This window comes from Mesoplodon mirus (assembly GCF_964341445.2).
Source record: "Mesoplodon mirus genome assembly, chromosome: 15".
In the NCBI taxonomy this organism is placed as follows: Eukaryota; Metazoa; Chordata; class Mammalia; order Artiodactyla; family Ziphiidae; genus Mesoplodon; species Mesoplodon mirus.
This window is the reverse complement of record NC_138991.1, coordinates 14,487,480-14,503,727: the sequence shown is the minus strand read 5'-3', so window position 1 is coordinate 14,503,727 and position 16,248 is coordinate 14,487,480. Positions and strand designations below refer to the sequence as shown.

General features: G+C 57.4%; 2 protein-coding genes across 8 annotated transcripts in view; both read right to left on the bottom strand.

The window, feature by feature from the left end:
- Positions 1 to 425: 425 nt before the first annotated feature.
- On the bottom strand, positions 426 to 12,832 carry SLC35H1 (solute carrier family 35 member H1). 5 transcript variants are annotated; one of them, XM_082600343.1, is made up of 11 exons: positions 12,774 to 12,789; positions 8,991 to 9,056; positions 8,492 to 8,873; positions 7,959 to 8,109; positions 6,970 to 7,033; positions 6,244 to 6,316; positions 5,561 to 5,729; positions 5,401 to 5,484; positions 2,918 to 3,093; positions 1,701 to 1,830; positions 426 to 1,372 (listed from the first exon to the last, which is right to left on the bottom strand). In XM_082600343.1, the coding sequence occupies exons 3-11, from the start codon at positions 8,609 to 8,611 to the stop codon at positions 1,239 to 1,241; spliced, it is 1,101 nt and encodes a 366-aa protein (XP_082456469.1). In that variant the 5' UTR covers positions 8,612 to 8,873; positions 8,991 to 9,056; positions 12,774 to 12,789; the 3' UTR covers positions 426 to 1,238. The 5 variants fall into 5 exon arrangements, with proteins under 5 accessions (XP_082456469.1, XP_082456468.1, XP_082456467.1 ...); XM_082600342.1 differs by lacking the exon at positions 12,774 to 12,789 and adding an exon at positions 9,484 to 9,563; XM_082600341.1 differs by lacking the exon at positions 8,991 to 9,056 and having other exon boundaries at positions 12,774 to 12,832.
- A 1,603-nt stretch (positions 12,833 to 14,435) lies between these two features.
- ELMO2 (engulfment and cell motility 2) overlaps positions 14,436 to 16,248 on the bottom strand; it is a 38,662-nt gene continuing 36,849 nt past the window's right edge. For all 3 annotated transcript variants that reach the window (XM_082643531.1, XM_082643532.1, XM_082643533.1), the window contains one exon: positions 14,436 to 15,972. In XM_082643531.1, coding sequence (XP_082499657.1) covers positions 15,772 to 15,972 — 201 coding nt within the window. In that variant the 3' untranslated portion in view covers positions 14,436 to 15,771. The remainder of the gene's footprint in view (positions 15,973 to 16,248) is intronic.

Here is a 16,248-nt window from a genome sequence, read left to right as displayed (position 1 = left end):
CCTCCTCCCATGACCCCTGCCTGAGTTTGGATAGTAGTGGCAGGTCGGGCAGTTTCAGGAGCCGAAGCATGGTGCAATGGCGCCACCTGCTGTGAGTGTCTAAAAGCACTTGTGCCCGGAAGGACCATGGGCCAGCAGCTCTCACAAGGCAGGGGAACAGCTCACAGGAGCAGACCAGGCCTCAGAACCATCGCACATCAGAGCTGGGATCTCACCTCCTCCCTCTCCATTTTATAAAGAGGACTGCAGTCTAGAGGGGTGGTGCGACTTGCCCAAGGTAGGTGAGCAGAAGGCCCAGGTCCCATAACCCTTCTGTGTATGGTCCATGGACAAGAACGTAGGCACACAGTCCTGGCCATGAATCCTAGCACGGCCGCTCATTTAGTGCCTCGGTCCTGTGGCTGTTAAAGAAATTTCAAAATACATACTTAAATGACATTTAATCTGTTACCAATATTGACTTGATCCTCAGAACAACTCTGAGATAATTATTATCCCCATTTCACAGATGAAAAAACCATGATACAGAGAGGTTAGGTAATTTGCTTTAAGGTCACACAGCTAGTAAGTGACAGAGTCAATATTCAAATCAGGCTGTGAAAGCATTAAAGTCCCCAGAATATGAAACTCAGTACCTATTTTTTCCTGCCTGCAGGTGTGGTGGGGCCCTAAGAGAGGGCACTGGGGCTCAAACAGGAGCACAAGAGACATGGGAGGCCTGGAGTATGACCAGTCCCCCCAGGAAGGCCCCAGGCAGGGGAAGGAGGGGAGAGGCCAGGCCCACGCCAACCTGCCTGCCCCCATACCTCCAGGCAACACAAGGTGGCCGTTGGACCGTAAACCCTTTATTTCCAAACTATAAATAGATCTGCTCTCTGAGAAAAGATGCTCTCCAGGCGATGAGGCCCCATCTTCTCCATCTCCTGTTCCTAACTGCCCCACAGTCCAAACCCGTTCTACCTCTGAAATCACCACCTTGGCTCTCAGAGCCTGGCAAGTGGCTGTGACGCCAGCACCGCTTGGGCCCCGCTCCGGCCAGGTCTGAGGCTGGCCTGGCGCTCACCCGTTTGACCAGCTCCCTGCCCTGGGCCACCACGTCGTCACGTGTTCTCGAGGCCAGCCTGGAAGACCCCGGCCTGCTGCTCCCCAGCGGCTGGGAGGGGCCACCCGGGTCCCCAAGCTGTCGGCAGGTGTGAAGGCTGGGGAGCAGCCTGCTTCCAAGCTGGTGCCCTGGCTGGTCACTGCTGCCCCTGGGCCACAAAGTGCCCCTGCTCCTCCTCGTTGTCCTCTTCCTCTGGCTGGCTGGTCCGGAGCAGCAGCTCCAGGTCGGGGCTGGAGCCCAGCCCCTTCAGGGTCTTAGGGCCGCTGTCACCTGCGGACAGAGGAAGCCCAGTTACAGACCCAGTACCAGCTTTCTTGGTGTGGCCTGATGTGAGCATGTGCTGAGGCCCCCAGCCCCCCACCCACCCCCTGGAAGTGATCCCTGTGACTTCTCAGAGGAGTGGTGGTGGCGAATCACCAGGCAAACTTCCTCAATGAGAGGGATAGCCGGTGCAGAGGCAGCTGAACTGTGCAGACCAGACTGCAACGGCTTTGGGGAGTCAAGAGCCCCCTGCCTCTTCCTGGCAGGGCTGGCGGAGGGGAGCCTGTGGGGCTAAGAGTCACGGGGAGAATGTCATCAGGAGACGGGCTCTGGTTACCTCTGGAATGCAGGGCTTTGAGGGCGATGTGCAGGGATATTCCCGAGAGGCAGAGGGCAAAGCCCAGCCAGTTCAAGAGACTGATCTGATCGCCCAGCAGATGAGCTGCCAACAGCAAAGTGCAGACTTCCTGCAGGAAGGGGACGTGCTCAGGAGGAGGAGGTGGAGGGCAGGGGCACCGGGCACACCCACAGAGTAGAGCCAGACCTGCCAAAACTCCCGGGGCCTGGGCAGGCTGGCCTGCAAGGCAAAGGCGGAAGCCTCCCCAAGCTCAGCGAACCAGCCTGTGACGCTTTTTCCCCCTTTGTGTTACTGAGATGCAGCAGGAGGAGGTGCTTTTCACAGGGTTGTCAGGATTAGCAAACAAATCCAGGCTGGGAGCACAGGGTAGCAAGCCCACAGCCACGCCCACAGGAACGAGGGAAGCTGCCCTTCCAGAAGGCACCTGCGGATGGAGAGCCTCTGCTGCCACAGGGGAGTGAAGTCCCACTGGGCTCTACAGGACACACATTGGTCACGGGGTTTTTCGTACACACTGACTGCAGATGGGACCTGTCAGATGATTCATTCTGAGAAGCACAGCTTATGCCTCATCATTTGGTTGGCAAAACCCTCGGGGAACCCTATGCTTCTGGTTTTAGGCAACACTGCTCCAGTATCAGTGTCTGCCTGGTCCATGGCCCTGAGCAGGAAGGGGTGAGAGAGGGCGGGGGAAGGGAGAAGTGATGAGAGGAGAGGGTAAGGGTGCAGCTGGACAGCAGTAAAGGCACACGTGATAAAACCATCCCTTATTGTGCCCATGGCAGACATTGCCAATCAATCACAGAACTCTACGCTAATGAGTCTGACTGGGGGCTTCTCAGTCCTGGCTCCAGGCCACTGCCAAATGACCAGAGCTGGTATTCTTGGTAAACCGTAAATGCATCCCAGATCTAGTGGAGTCAGACCTGGCTTTGAATCCCACTCGGCTACCTCCTAGCTGTATATCCTTGGGTACGAGCAGCTCTTCATGTGTGTTTCCCCATCTGTGAAGCAGGGATGTGCATCCCCACCTCACAGGGCCATGGTGACGGAAGGAGTGCAGGTGACAGCAAAGTGCGCAGCACCCTAACTAGGCACTTCCGTCCCTTCTCTGCAGGGCTCTGGGATGCAGGAGCTGGGACACCCTCAAGGGTCTCCCCTCTAAGACAGGGCTGGAGTCACCTCCAAGACTGTACCTTAAAAATGCCAGCAATGGAGAGAGTGAGGCTGGAGGTTCTGGAGACCAGGAGGAACTCAGAGAAGCCCAAACCAAAGGCGAGAATCCCGCCAAGGAAGAGGCTCCCAAGTACCCGCAGGAGCAGCCCTGTGTCCTGGAAACGGAAGATTTTCTCAGATGTGGACAAATGGAGACCTGGAAGCAATGGGAGGAGAGAGCGGGAGGCCACGTCCTGGGTGTGCCTGCCTGGGCGGCCTCACCCTACCCAGCAGCCGGGTGAGCTTTGCCACTGCTGCGCTGCACACTCACTGCACCTGCTGCCTGTCTGAGGCCCTGAGCACAGGGACGGAAGGTGTCAGAGAATCCCACAGAGGTGGCCTGAGACTTGGGGAAACCAGGGAAGCCCCGGGGCAATACAAGCCAGAGGTCCTTATAGGGAGTGATGGGGAGGCTTCTGAGCCTCTGGGCTAGAGTAGAGGGGGCTGGCACTGCAGAGGAAATCGGGCAGAAGCGCCTTGCTCTTTCATACGTCGTGTACCTACCCGTCTTTGGGGGAGGAGGGGTGGGGGAGGGTGACTTCATGTGGCCTTGGCAGCTGTGATACCCAGTGGGCCAAAGAGAGACGGGACAGCCCATCACATGAGGACTGTCAATGTCCTGGGCCACTGGAGGAGTACCTTAATTTCAGGTGGGTCACCTCTAAACAGGGATGAATCTCTATCTGTACAAACCTTCTCCATTTAGTTACATAGCTGTGGGGTTTAGCCGAGACATGCCCCCTTTCTGGACCACAGTTCCCCCACTGATTAAATGAAAGGGTTGGGACTAGACCGGAGAATATAATGTGATGAACAGTTCTCAAAAAGTAAACACACGTGTACAAAGACATGACAAAACCATGGTCCCTTGTTCCAGAGACACCCACACAGGCCTCCACGCACCAAGTTGCACTTAGACTTTCAGAGGACCCTTGGCCCTCCGACACTGCCCATCTGAGAGAATGGTTCCTTTCCCTGCAGGAAAGGCCCCCGGTATAGAAGCAGGAGTGAAGCTGGACCCCAGACTCGGCAAGTGGACACCTGTGGGAGCAGGAAACTGGCCGAGTCCTGTGAGATTTTGGGGGGAAGCACCAAAGAGATGCAGAGTGACAGTCCCCCCGGGCAAACAGCCTCCCGAGGTAGGACATCTTGTCTGGTGCTGGGCTCAGCAGTACTGCAAAGGCGTTGGCAAATTGAAGGGAATTCGGGGAAGAGCAACATAAGTAATGAAGGCGCTTGGGGGATTAATTTACCAGAAAAGATTAAAGGAGCTAAATCTATGCAGCTCTGCTAAGTGATGACCACCAGGGGCTCTCGGGTGAGGGTTTGCAGAGATGGGGAATGGTGTAAACACCCAGGAAGGGAGGGAGAGTGTGGCATTTGGTGCAGGGGGCATAAGGAAGGAATGGAGAGAGATTTTAAAAGGGAAGAAAACAGGAGGCTGCAGAGCAGAAGTTTCCTGGACGGCGGAGCTGCAGAACAATTTTCTCCGAGAGGTCTGAGACACTTCACTGCTTGGAACGTAAATGGGTGTGGGACGGGATTCTCCGTAATGACCCCAAGGACAGAAGGCACTCAGGGAGGAAGGATCAACAGATAGGGGACGAAGACCCGTCCCAAAACACTGGGGAAAGGAGGGCGGTGGGCCCCCTGCCTCCCCCTCCCCCAGCCCCCCAGCCTAGACACATCATCCTGCCTCTGCTCTGGGAGACACCAGCCAAAGGGGACTGCTCACCTGCCTGGGCTCCTGTGTGCCGCCCTCTCCCCTCCCCCTCTCCCTCGCCCCAGAAATGTGCACTCGGCCAAGGCCAACCCCCCACACGTCTCCCCACGTCTGAACCTACTGTTCCCCCTTCCTGGGACGCCCGCCCCCATCAGGCTGTCAAAATCCCATTCATTCTCCAAAATGCACTGTCTGGGAAGCCTTGACCTGCCTTTCCACCCCACCATCCTGGAGCAATGCATGACCCTGTGCTCCTTCGAAAAAGAAAGAACGCATCATGGTTAAGAGGAAAGACGCCGGAGCCAGCTGCTGGATCCAAATTCAGGTGTGTTTATGAGCCATGGGACCTTGGGCAAGGCTCTCTCTACCCCTCTCTGCCTCAGCTTCTTTCACCTGCACGATGGGGCAGTAACAGCACTGGCACACAGGCTTTGGGGGAGTATTAGAGGAGTTAATGCGCTTACATTGATCAGAACAGCCCTGGCGTACCTTTAGGGCTGTCTGCATTCACCGTCATCACCGCCTGGTGTATTCTACATGCGCTTTCTACGTAGCATTTATTGTGCTGGATTCCAGCCATTTGGTTTAAGTGTCTGTCCAGCCCCCAAACCAGGCACTACCAGGGAAGGGACCACCATCTCTGATCTCCGTAACCTCTGCAGCTACCACAGTGATAAGCTTGGAGAGGGGATGGGAGCTTTGCTGCACTGAGGTGCCCCCGAGGTGGACGACCCCACGTACCTTCAAACACGGCAAAGAGAGGGAAGAGCCCCAGAAACATGAGTGGCTGCAGGTGGAACATGGTGTCGATGGGGTTCTGGAGCCCTGCAGAAAGGGACACGGGTGAGCCATCAGGCCTGGCCCGCCTCCACCCCGCCTGGTGCCTGGGCCCCTCACTCACCAAGTTCCGCCTTCTGCATGAGCATCTGGGTGAGTGTCCAGCGAATACCCCCGATGAATGAGGCACCCAGCACCAAGGCAAAGCCCTCAGCGTTGAACTGTGTGGACTTGTAGGTGAACATGAAGAGGCCCCCGGCGATGAGAAGAACCACCAAGATCAGCGCCGCACGCTGAAAGGATGGGGAGCAGTTGCAACCACCTTGGGGGTCTCAAGTTCATCACATCCGGAGTTTGGGGGCCAGCAGCCACCCTGGCTGCCCCTGGGGCGAGACACCCTTCTACCTGCCCCGCCCTGGGGTCCTGGCCAGCCCCTGCCCGTCGGTGTATCAGGGCTGACATCCAGCTAGCATGTACCGAGATCCTGAAATACGGCAGTGCTTCCCTACAGCTGTCCTAGGTCCCCACGTGGCCCCAATGGCCCCCCGGACCCAGGAAGCAAAGGGCTCTTGCTGTACAGTGGGAAGCCTGCAGGACCCGCTGCCCCTTGAACCCTGCTCCTGCCATACCAGTTTCTAAGTATTCTCAGTAGCGCCCTGTGTCTAGGTCTTTCCTCAGCGAGTTACCGCCACCTGGGCTGGGCTCATCTCCTCGATCACACGCGGTGACAAACCACTGCTCGGGTTCCCCTCGTTATTCTTAGCATCTGTGGGGGCAGGAGGAACACAAGAAAAGCTGGGGCCTCACCAGCTCCTCCAGCTTGAAGATCAGAGAGAAGATCAGGATGAAGAGGACAGCCGAGGATTTGGTCATTGTGTACCTGCGAGGGAAAATGACCCATGACACACCGCTGGAGCTGGGGGCGCGGACCCACAGCACAATCAGTGGGCTGGAAAGGGTCAGGGGGACCCTGACTTCCTTGAGGGCACCAGGGCAATCTGGATACAAAGACCAAAGTAAGGCGGCCTGAGTCATCTGGGCTGATACCTGACCTTTAATCAGAAGAAATCTATGCCTAAGAGGCCTCCGATTATCACCAGGGAGAAACTGAGCTTCCTGAGTCCTGTTATTTACCAACCCCTCAGTGCAGACCAGGATGAGGCAGGAAGAATGAGAGAAGGGGAGAAAGAGAGAAGGCAGAGGCTGTGCTCGCCGAAGCGCAAAATCTGAGGTAAGAAAATAACTGTTCCGCCAGCCCCTCCGTGCCCCTTTCTCCGCTGCCCTGTCACCATTCCGTCTGAGCCCCCGGCTTCCCCAGGCCGCCTGGGAGGGAGGCACAACACCCCCTCCATGCCTGGCTTACTGCAGAGGCTGGCAACTTCCAGGCGAGCTGCTGGGCGCCAGGGAGGCGCGGAGAGTGCAAGGGGGTTGGGTCCCAGAGGGCAGTGTGATGGCTGGCCCGTCGGCCGGGCACACAGACACGCCGCTGGACAGTGAGCCCCCAGGGAGGTGGTGGGCATGGCCAGTACTCACAGTGAGACGGTGATGTAGAGGAAGCTCCAGTTGGACAAGCCCACGTCAAGCGCCGTTGCCAGTGCTGCAGAGACACGGGCCCCACCGGACACGCAGCCAGGGCAGGCCCGTACGGGTGTGCCAGTGGTGAGCACACTTCTCTGTGAGGCGCCTAAGTGCCCCCTGCCTCGGCCTGTAGGCCTGCCTTTCTCTGGGGTCCTCCCCGCCTTCCTTTCTACCCAGCAACTGAAGGGTTAACTCCTGCCCCCCCACCAAGGGGAGGGGGCGGCAATCCTCCACCTGACTGGCTGCGGCCACTGCGGCTCCCACTTGTTGAATACTTGGAGCATCCCCCTGAGGAGGGAGGGGTGTTCATCGGACCCTGATGCTCCCCGACTGGAGACTCTGCAGAGTGGCTCCCGCCTCCCTCAGGATGAAACACACACTCCTCTCGGAGGACCTGGCCCTCCAGGATCTGGCCCGGCCACCTTCTCGGTTCGCCTTTCTCCCCCTTCCTCTTACCAACGCTGGGTCCTCAGCCTCTCGAGACACTTTCAGTTCCCTCTCAGACCTACCCACGCAGCAACCTCACCCAGGCACACGAGTGCCTCCCCTCAACTCCCCCTCCAGGTCTGCGCCCACTCAGCCCCTGCTCAGCCCCTGCTCCGGAAACCCTGCCCTGTGGCCTCCAGGCGCCCCCTCTGCCGCCCGAGGGCAGGCACCCTGTGCCCTGCTCACTACTGTCTCCAGGCCTTGGTACCTGCTCAGTGTGTGTGTTCAAGGGCGCGGGAACGACCGGCCACTGCTGCACGGCCCCCCGTCCCCACCCCGCGGCGCGGCCGGAGTAAGAGGCAGCGGCCGGGTGTGGGAGGTGGCGGAGAGGAGCGAAGAGGGCAGAGCCTAAGCTTCATGCCACGGAGGCTTCCTTCCTTCTGGTCCGGGCCTCTGGCTTCCCGAGCTCCCTCCTCCTGCCTCCAGGGCCCTCCCCGGACCAGCCCGCGGGCACGTACCTGTGGGAGCCACTCTTCTGAGGTAGTCGGTCCAGCTCAGCACCACGCGGGCCCTGTGGCTGGAGCACTGAACCAGGGCCCTGGACAGGGCCGAGAACAGGAAGATCACGGCCAGGTGCAGCATGGTCATGAAGAGGGGGAAGTGGAAGCTCTGTACGGAGCCCAAGCACAGAGCACAGACGGCGGCGCTGTTACTACCTGCCGCCGGCCCCCTGGCTCCTGCCTCCCTCCTCGCCTCTACCTGGTGGCGGGGCGCTGCTTCAGCAGCTCACGAGGGCGCCGCAGTGTACGAGGGGCCTTAGGAACCCCACGTCTCCCCAGCTCATCCTCCGTGTCTCCCCGTCTCCTGATTTCCCCTCCAACCCAATATTTAAGGGGAATCCCTGGCGTGGCCCTGTCGCGTCACTGGTGTGAGTGGCTTCCAGTGTGACTAGTTGAAGCCCGTGCCTCCCTGCTGTTAAATACTGGGGGGCGCTGTAGTCCTGGCCGCAGCCATCTGCTACCCGGCCGGGCTGGCGAGGCCCCCGCGTTACCTTGGTCAGCCACTTGTTGTAGAAGGTGATGCCGATGGAGAAGCAGTAGTAGAGAAGGACCAGCCCCAGAGTCAACACCGCCCTCCACACAAAGGCCACGTCGAGGGCCCACCTCCCCATCCGTGGAAGCTGCAGCTCCCCGGCTCTGGTCAGTGGGGGCGGACCTCTCCTGAAGATGCCCGCAGGGCCCGCAGGAAGGGCCAGTCGAGCTGCACCCGCGACTTTCAACAAGCGCGTCTCCTGGCTGGCGCTCTCGCTGCCTCCATGATCGGGAAGCGTCCCCTGAGCCCCAGACTCTGTCCTCACCTAAGCGGCTGGTGGCCCGAGCCGACCCTCTCCATGATCAACTGCGTACACGACTCGCCGGACCCCAGGGCTGAGGCTAGAAAGAGGAAAAGGCCGTTCCGGTGGCTCTGGCAGGGGGAGGGCTACCCCACGTGTCCTCCCCAGCCCTGGCCCGCGGGGAGTGGAGCGAAGCGGACAGGACTGCAGGACTCACAGCTCCCTGTCACGTCCACTCTCCTGTCACTTCAAGCTGTTCTCCATGAATTTCCACCGAAGTGACCTTTTAAAAATGTAAATCTGATCATGTCAGAGAACACTGCATCCCTTCAGTAGCTCCCAGGCTCCTACGATAAAGACCAAAACCCTTCCCTGGCTAAGGCCTGTTCCGCCCTGCCGGACTCTCGGTGTCCTTGTCCTGCCACAGGGCTTTCCTTTCCCCGAACACGTTGCGCTCTTTCCTGCTGCCCCAGGGGGCTGAACACTCTGCCCCCTGCTTCATTCCTTCCTCAGCAGATCCTACTTATCTTCAGCTCAAATGGCATCTCCTCAGGGGGCACCGCCCCCCCCCACGGGCCCCCCCGAGATACAGGCTGTTCCCACGGCTTCTCTATTTTTCCTTCATCGTGCTTATGTGAGGCTGTGTCGCCCAAGGGGCTGTGCGCTCCGAGCACACCGGAGCCACAGTGTCCATGTCACCTTACACCCACCTGGCACACTGTGCGTTCCCTGTATGGTTTGATGGCTCTATGCAAGAAAGGGCACGTGATTTTCAGAAGACCGATCTGGGCTTTAAGGCGTTGAAAACGAACTGGTCAGTACTAGGGCGTGGACTACCAGTCAGTCAGAATTTGAGCTAAGTCTATGTGCCATAGTTTACATCCTTTACCAGAAAAATAAATTCATGCCAAAAAAAACCAAACCAAAACAAAACAAAAACGGAACCGGAAAAGCCACACCTCCCACGCCCTAGCCTCTAACAACCACTCCCAGGGAGGCAGTGCCTGCCTGAGGGTCTTGCCAGAGGGAACCACTCCCTGCCTCCCTATCAATCCAGCCAAGCCTAATGAGTGTCCAGAGCAGGCTCGGGGAGACCAGGCGAACTGGGACCAGTGTGACCCACCGGCTGCCTCATCTCCTCCTCTGAGACATTCCCCCCCTGCTGAAATGCCACCTCCTTCTGGAAGCCTTCCTAGAACTATCCGATCAGACATACCTTACCTCCCCCACCCCTGGTCCTTTCTAAAAGGAGAAATCAGGGCTTCCCTGGTGGCGCAGTGGTTGAGAATCCGCCTGCCGATGTAGGGGACACGAGTTCGTGCCCCGGTCCGGGAAGATCCCACATGCCGCGGAGCGGCTGGGCCCATGAGCCATGGCCGCTGAGCCTGCGCGTCTGGAGCCTGTGCTCCGCAACGGGAGAGGCAACAGTGAGAGGCCCGCGTAACGCAAAAAAAAAAAAAAAAAAAAAGGAGAAATCACATTCAGTTCTGTACTCTGGAACCTGGCTTACCGTGTCTTCTCCCCCAAGGCAAACTGGGAGCTGGCACAAGGCTTTGCCCAGAGGACACCCTAGGCTGTGGCTCTCTTCAGGAAACTCTGGAAACCTGTGCTGTTTGGGGGAGACTCTCCTAGCTTTTAGTGAGTCGGGAATATGGGAGGACGGTCCACATAACTAAGAACTGTTCGGCACCCTGCATAACTTCAACATCCACAGAGGTGAAAGACCTATTTATAATTCCCTGAACTTACAACCCAACTCTGTTTCACATGTAACACAGAGCAAATTTTCCATGGGTCTCCTAGGCACTAAAATGTCCAATAATACCTATACCACGTACACTGAGGGGAGACTGAACTGTTTTTGATAAAACGGTACCACGAGTTCCCAGTTTGGAAAAACGACCTCATCTGCAGACACAGCAGGCATGGTTTTCAAGCTGCCAACGCGACATGGCTGCAGCCACCTGCACTGTGGCTTTCACACCCCCAGAGGCTCTACCAGAGGAGAAAGCGCCCACTGCTTCTTCGTAGTTTCTAGTACCGCAGGCCCAGGAACTCACATATTGAAACATTTTATTATCAGTTACTTTCCTTTTATTTCTCTTTTATATTATGGTTAGGGGATCGTCAATTTTTTTAAAAAAAATCATGTGTAGGCCATTTTCATTAACCATAGATTTCCTTTGCGGATAATAAGGGGGTTGTTACCGAAATAACTGTCGTCCAAAAGAAGGTGTTGTATCCAGTGGGTTGAGAACCGCTGTGCGAGGCGATCTCACGTGGTCCCATTCCTTGAAGTGTGAGCTTACATCTCCCCAGTAGGGATCCCTCTCTCCGACCTCCTCAACTCCACAAGAATATCCAACTGCCTCCTTGTCCTTTTCGGTTGAACGTCTAACATCAGGTGTCTCGCACACAGCCTGTCCAGGGCTGCCTCCTGTTTTCCAGGAGTCATCCACCTTCCGTCCAAACCTCCTCTTCCCACCTCAGCCTGGGGCATCATGACCTGGTTACTCAGGCCAGAAATCTTGTTCTCACCCTTGACTCCTCTTTCCCTCAGTCCACATTCAATCAGCTAATACTGTCCCCTCTATCTTGAAAAAATCTCCCCAATAAGGTCCCATCTCCTGACCTCCACCACTACATCCGAGTCACCATGCTCCCTGCCCTACACAATGCACTGGCCTCCTATACGGTCCTCTCTGCTTCTGCCGGCAGCCCTCACACTCAGACTCCTCTCCCCCAGCCAGAGAGTGCAGCACGGGGGCACCAAACCTACATCTAACAGAACTTCAGGCCCATGCTCTTTCCTCTATACCAATGTTTCCCAACTTTGGCATTATTGATATTTGGGGCCAGATAATTCTTTGTTGGGAGAAGGCCTGTCCTGTGCGTTGGATCCCTGGTCTCTGCGCACTAGGTGCCTGTAGCATCCCTTCCCCCTCATCCCAAGCTGTGACAACCAAAAATGTCTCCAGGTGTCGCCAACTGTTACCTGGGGTCAAAACTGCTCCCTGTTGAGATCGACTGCTGATGTCCGACAGGCAACCACGGGGCGTGCTGGCACTAAGGGAGCTTTCTCCTGGCACTCCCTCCCTGTGGTTCCCCCAGGGCTCCCGTGCCAGGGCAGTCTGCACTCTCCTGTGAATCGACTTGCACCTTCTGGCTTCCAGTGGGGTTCCTGCTCCAACACTGCCATGCCCTCCCTCCACCGTTCAAATCCTACCCTTCCTTCAACGAGCCAGTCCAGGTCCCCCACCTGCAGAAAGTCCCCATGCCCACGCCAGCCCACGCGGAGCACCTTCTCAAAGTTAAGAAAGCTCCTAACTGGCGTCCCTGCTTCCCTCCCCCGCTACAGCCTGGAGTCCACCAGTCAGCCCCAGAGGTGGCCTGAGCACAGAAAGCAGACCAGGCCCTCTGGGGGCTAACCCCGACTCCTCAGCAGGCCCAAGAGGAAGGCCTTCCACCCTCTGGCCTCTGCCCATATCTGCAACCTCATCTTCCTTCCCGCCCACCCGCCACGCTGGCCCCTCGTTTGTCCAACACATCAAGCCTGTGTCCTTCTCTGCATTTGCTGTTCCTTCTGCCCGGTACACTCCTCCACAGACCTGTGCTTGGCTGAACAACCTGGGCGAGGGGGAGCCCTCCTAATCCTCCTGGCCCCTCCCACTACCTGACGTTTCCTTGTTTGTCCACGTGTTCACTGCCCATCCCCGACTCCCACCCCACCGCGGGACGCGGCCTCTCCAAGGGCAGGGCCGGGTCCGCGTGATGCCCGCCTGGATCACGTCGCGGGTGCTCGGGAAACGCCGGGGGGAGCGCGCGCGCGCGGAGGCCCGGGCCCCTCTACGACCGGGACACTGAGGCCCGGGATGGGGAGCTCCCCGGGGGGCCCCGAGCCGCGGCGCGCGTTGCCAAGCCGAGACCCCGCTCCCAGCCCTGCCCGTGTCCACCCGCCGACCCCGGGAGCGCGCGGAAGGGCCGCCGCCCGCCCACTCACCTCGGCCGCGGAAGCTCCAGGCCCGAATCCTCCTGCCGGAAGTACGAGGCCGAGCGTCGCCACGGGGGGGCAGTTCTGCCGGAAGCCGCTGAGGGCCGAGAGGGGGCGGTGTCGGGGGCGGGGCGGCTCTCGGGGGCCGGTCCTCCTGTGCAGTCTGCGGGGCATAGCGCCGTGCGCTTCCGCTGCTCTGGAGACCCCTGGGGCCCGACGCCGAGCCCCACCTCGTTCGGTGTTGTTTGTGTTTCCTGCGCTCAACCAGGGTCTCGGTCCGGAGCCTCGGTGCCTGCTGCAGAGCCCTGCGCATCGCGGGCAGCCAGAAAACAATCACCTACTTACAAATTAAGTATTTACCGTATTCCAACCCAGTGCAACCATGGAAACACCGAGCTGGATCTCTCCTGGGCTTTTTCTTCTGGGAGCTCAAGCCAGCTGGGGAGTGATGTCAGAGGCATTAAATTTTAGGACTTACAAGATCTATGGGAGGGAATAAATAATAAATATTTGTGAAACATCTTCCGTGTGCCTGAAAACTTTATAAGAATGATCTCAATTTCATTAAGTTGAGTAAGGGGAGAGCATCCCAGACAAGAGGAAATAAGGAGGCGAGGAGAAGGCTGGAGCCTGGCTTGGAGTCCACTTGTTTATAAGGAGAGTTAACAAAAACCATGGTTGGAAAGTAGCCAAGGGGCAAGTTGCAATAGTCCCCAAAGTGCCAGCGAGGGAGTTGAGGTCTTACTCATCTTTCAGGATGGATTAAAAGGGGCAGAGCTGGTCAAGAGAGAGAGAATTTAGGCCAGGGCAGGCTAGGGTTGCAGAGTGAAGCCCAGATTGGGACTTTTTGCCCCTCCTGGATCTGTGGCTCTAAGGCTGGCTGCAAACAGGAGTCCTTGCAAGTGACTCAGCTGGGCTCCCTGGCCTCTCTGAACAGAAGGCTCAAGGCCAGAGTGTAAGCAGTTCTTTATGCAAACTGCTGCTGCCCCGCCCCCACCAGCTGGCATCACCAGGCATTCGTTCATTCAGCACTTACCAGCACCTACAATGGTACCCAAGCTCTTGGCTTTACTGAGTCCTCAAGGCTGCATGTACTTTCTATGCCTTTTGAAAGCGCCTGTCCTCGCCCCCGTCTCCTTCAGAGGCAAGATAAAGTATCTACTTCATCACCGCCCTCATTCAAGCCTCCCAGCTACCAAGGCTGAGGTTTGAGCGACGGAGACAGTGTAGAACACCAGCTGGCAGGCTGGGCACTAAGCACCAGCCACACACAGGGTGAAGAACATGTCTTCTTTGTCAGGCACTAGTACTCGAGCTGTTCCCTGGCTGTGTCCCTGGCAGGGAGGAGAGGGAGGCCACGTCCTCGGGGGTGTACAGTATGCCTTTCCCTGCTGTACCTGGCGGGCCTGAGTAGAAAGCACTTTGTCCTGGTGTGACAGTCTGTGAGCATCCTTAACCAGCGGGGGTGTGTGTGTGTCTGTACGTGTGTGTGCAGGCATGTGCCTGGTGGGGCAGAGTCGCTGAAGAGGAGGAAGGGGCTCTGGGAGGGCGGCTGGGGGCTCTAGCTGGAGCTCTCCAACGTCTCCCAGACACAGTGAAACGAACCCGTCAAGGTGAAAGCTCCCTTGGGCAGGGAGCAAGTACAGAGAAACAGCTGTTAATGGGAACCAGTTTGTACATGAAAGAGTATTTATTGAAAACATGGTTACTGACAGGAAGCTCCTGGCCACTCTCAGGTTACAATCTTGGCTCACAACTGGAAGTGTTACCTTTTTTCTTTTTTTGGCCTCCCATTTTACTTTCCCTCAAACGTTCCATCCTAGGATAGGTAGATCTTATATAAATATATATACATGTCTGTATAAGTATGGCCTATAGTAAAGAAAATATATAGTACACTCTTCATTGGGCAGTACCCACCATGCTAGGCTACCAATACTGAATGCCACTGCGTCCACGCGTGTCCAAGGAGACGGGCTGTGCGTGTGGTTTACAAGTGCTGCAGCACCAGGGAAGCCTCACTGGCACAGCTGTGGCCTCCGCTGGCCCCAGCCGGCTCCCTGAAATCATGGCCAATGGCAGAAACCACAGCGCTGGGGGAGGGAGGAAGGGAGGCTAACCTCCCGAGGTCTGAAAGGCCAAAGGAAAGCAAACCGGAGGGGCCGCAATTCAGGTGAGGTGGGAGCTTTCTCCCCGAGGAAGGGAAAGATATAAATGTGGCGGGAGGGGAGTGGAATCTAGTGACCTCACCAGTCTAGACCCAGGCTTCATCTGGGCTCTTCCTTGAGACTAAGAGGGTGGGACTTGGCCTGCATGTCACTGACTTGCCAGGATGAGAGACAGAGCTTGTAGGGAGACACGTCCATCTGCCCAGACAACTGCATGGGCAAGAGGATCCAGTGGCTCCGGAGACCAGAGATGTCAGAGGTGAACCTCAGCAGCACGTCGGCCCTGGACGAGGCCAGGTGAGCCCTCACGAAGATGGCAAAAGCAAGGGCAAGGCAGCTACTGAGCAAAGGCCAAGGCTTCCACTTAGATCTGAGACACAGGCCCGGGTCACCCGAAGGCAGCCTCTCCAAGGCTCTCAACATGCCCAGCACGTCTGTCCTCTGGGGCAGCCTTTCCTGGGCCAGCTCTCGCCCGCGTGGGGATCCAAGCAACTGGCGAGCAGGGTCAGGAAGAAAAGGTGAGTGGCCATTGTTAACTCTGGCTCAAGAAGCAGTTTCTTGGCCTGGTAGGCAAGGGCGTCTGCTGTTTATTCCTCACGGCCCGACCCCAGGCTCCCCGGTGATGGGGACGGCAGAGTACCCTGCCTTCACGACTCAGAGTGGACAGGGACCAAGAGGAAGCTCTGGGTGGCCCGAGGTGGGTCTGAGGAGTGACTGGCATTGACTGGCCACCACGGTCACTATAGATTCTGTACAAGCAAAAGACAAGGCACCAGACTGTGAGTTTTCCTCCTGGGCCGCAAGTCCCTTGCTGGGTACCGTCGGCTCCGGCTCTGGGTTCAGCCGTAGTGATAGACAAAGTCGTAGCTGCTGGGCTCCTTGGGCACTGGCGGCGGGGCCTCGGGGATCTGGATGTTCTCCAGGTCCAGCAGCCGCAGCTTCATCTCCATGCTCAACAGGGTGTCCAGGTCACTCTTGGTCAGCTCGCTGGACATGTCCTTCCCCAGAAGGGCACTGAGGCCGTCGATCCAGATGCAGTACTGTGGGAAGCAAGTTGCAAAATGTCACTGGTGGCCCCTGGCCAGCGGGAGGTCCTGCCAAAGTCCCTTTGCTGACAGGGCTCACACAGCCTCTTTGGGCCCTATTCAGTACAGGCAGGACTTACCTGGGATAAGAGCAAAGGTAAACTGGGAGGTGATCGTTCACTCTCTCAAAAGACAGTTCGATTTTTATAAGGGATTTACATTTAAACTCCCTAAAATAATATGAAGTGTGATTTTTAAAAATGCAATTAATAAATACAGCAAAACAGGAAC

Excerpts from the sequence above, each read along its gene's own strand:
- SLC35H1 (XM_082600341.1), bottom strand. The coding sequence starts at position 8,611 with ATGGGGAGGTGGGCCCTCGACGTGGCCTTTGTGTGGAGGGCGGTGTTG. Across the intron at positions 6,317-6,969 it reads CTCTACATCACCGTCTCACT|GTACACAATGACCAAATCCT; the intron begins GTGAGTACTGGC and ends TTTCCCTCGCAG. Across the intron at positions 5,485-5,560 it reads CATGCAGAAGGCGGAACTTG|GGCTCCAGAACCCCATCGAC; the intron begins GTGAGTGAGGGG and ends CCCTTTCTGCAG.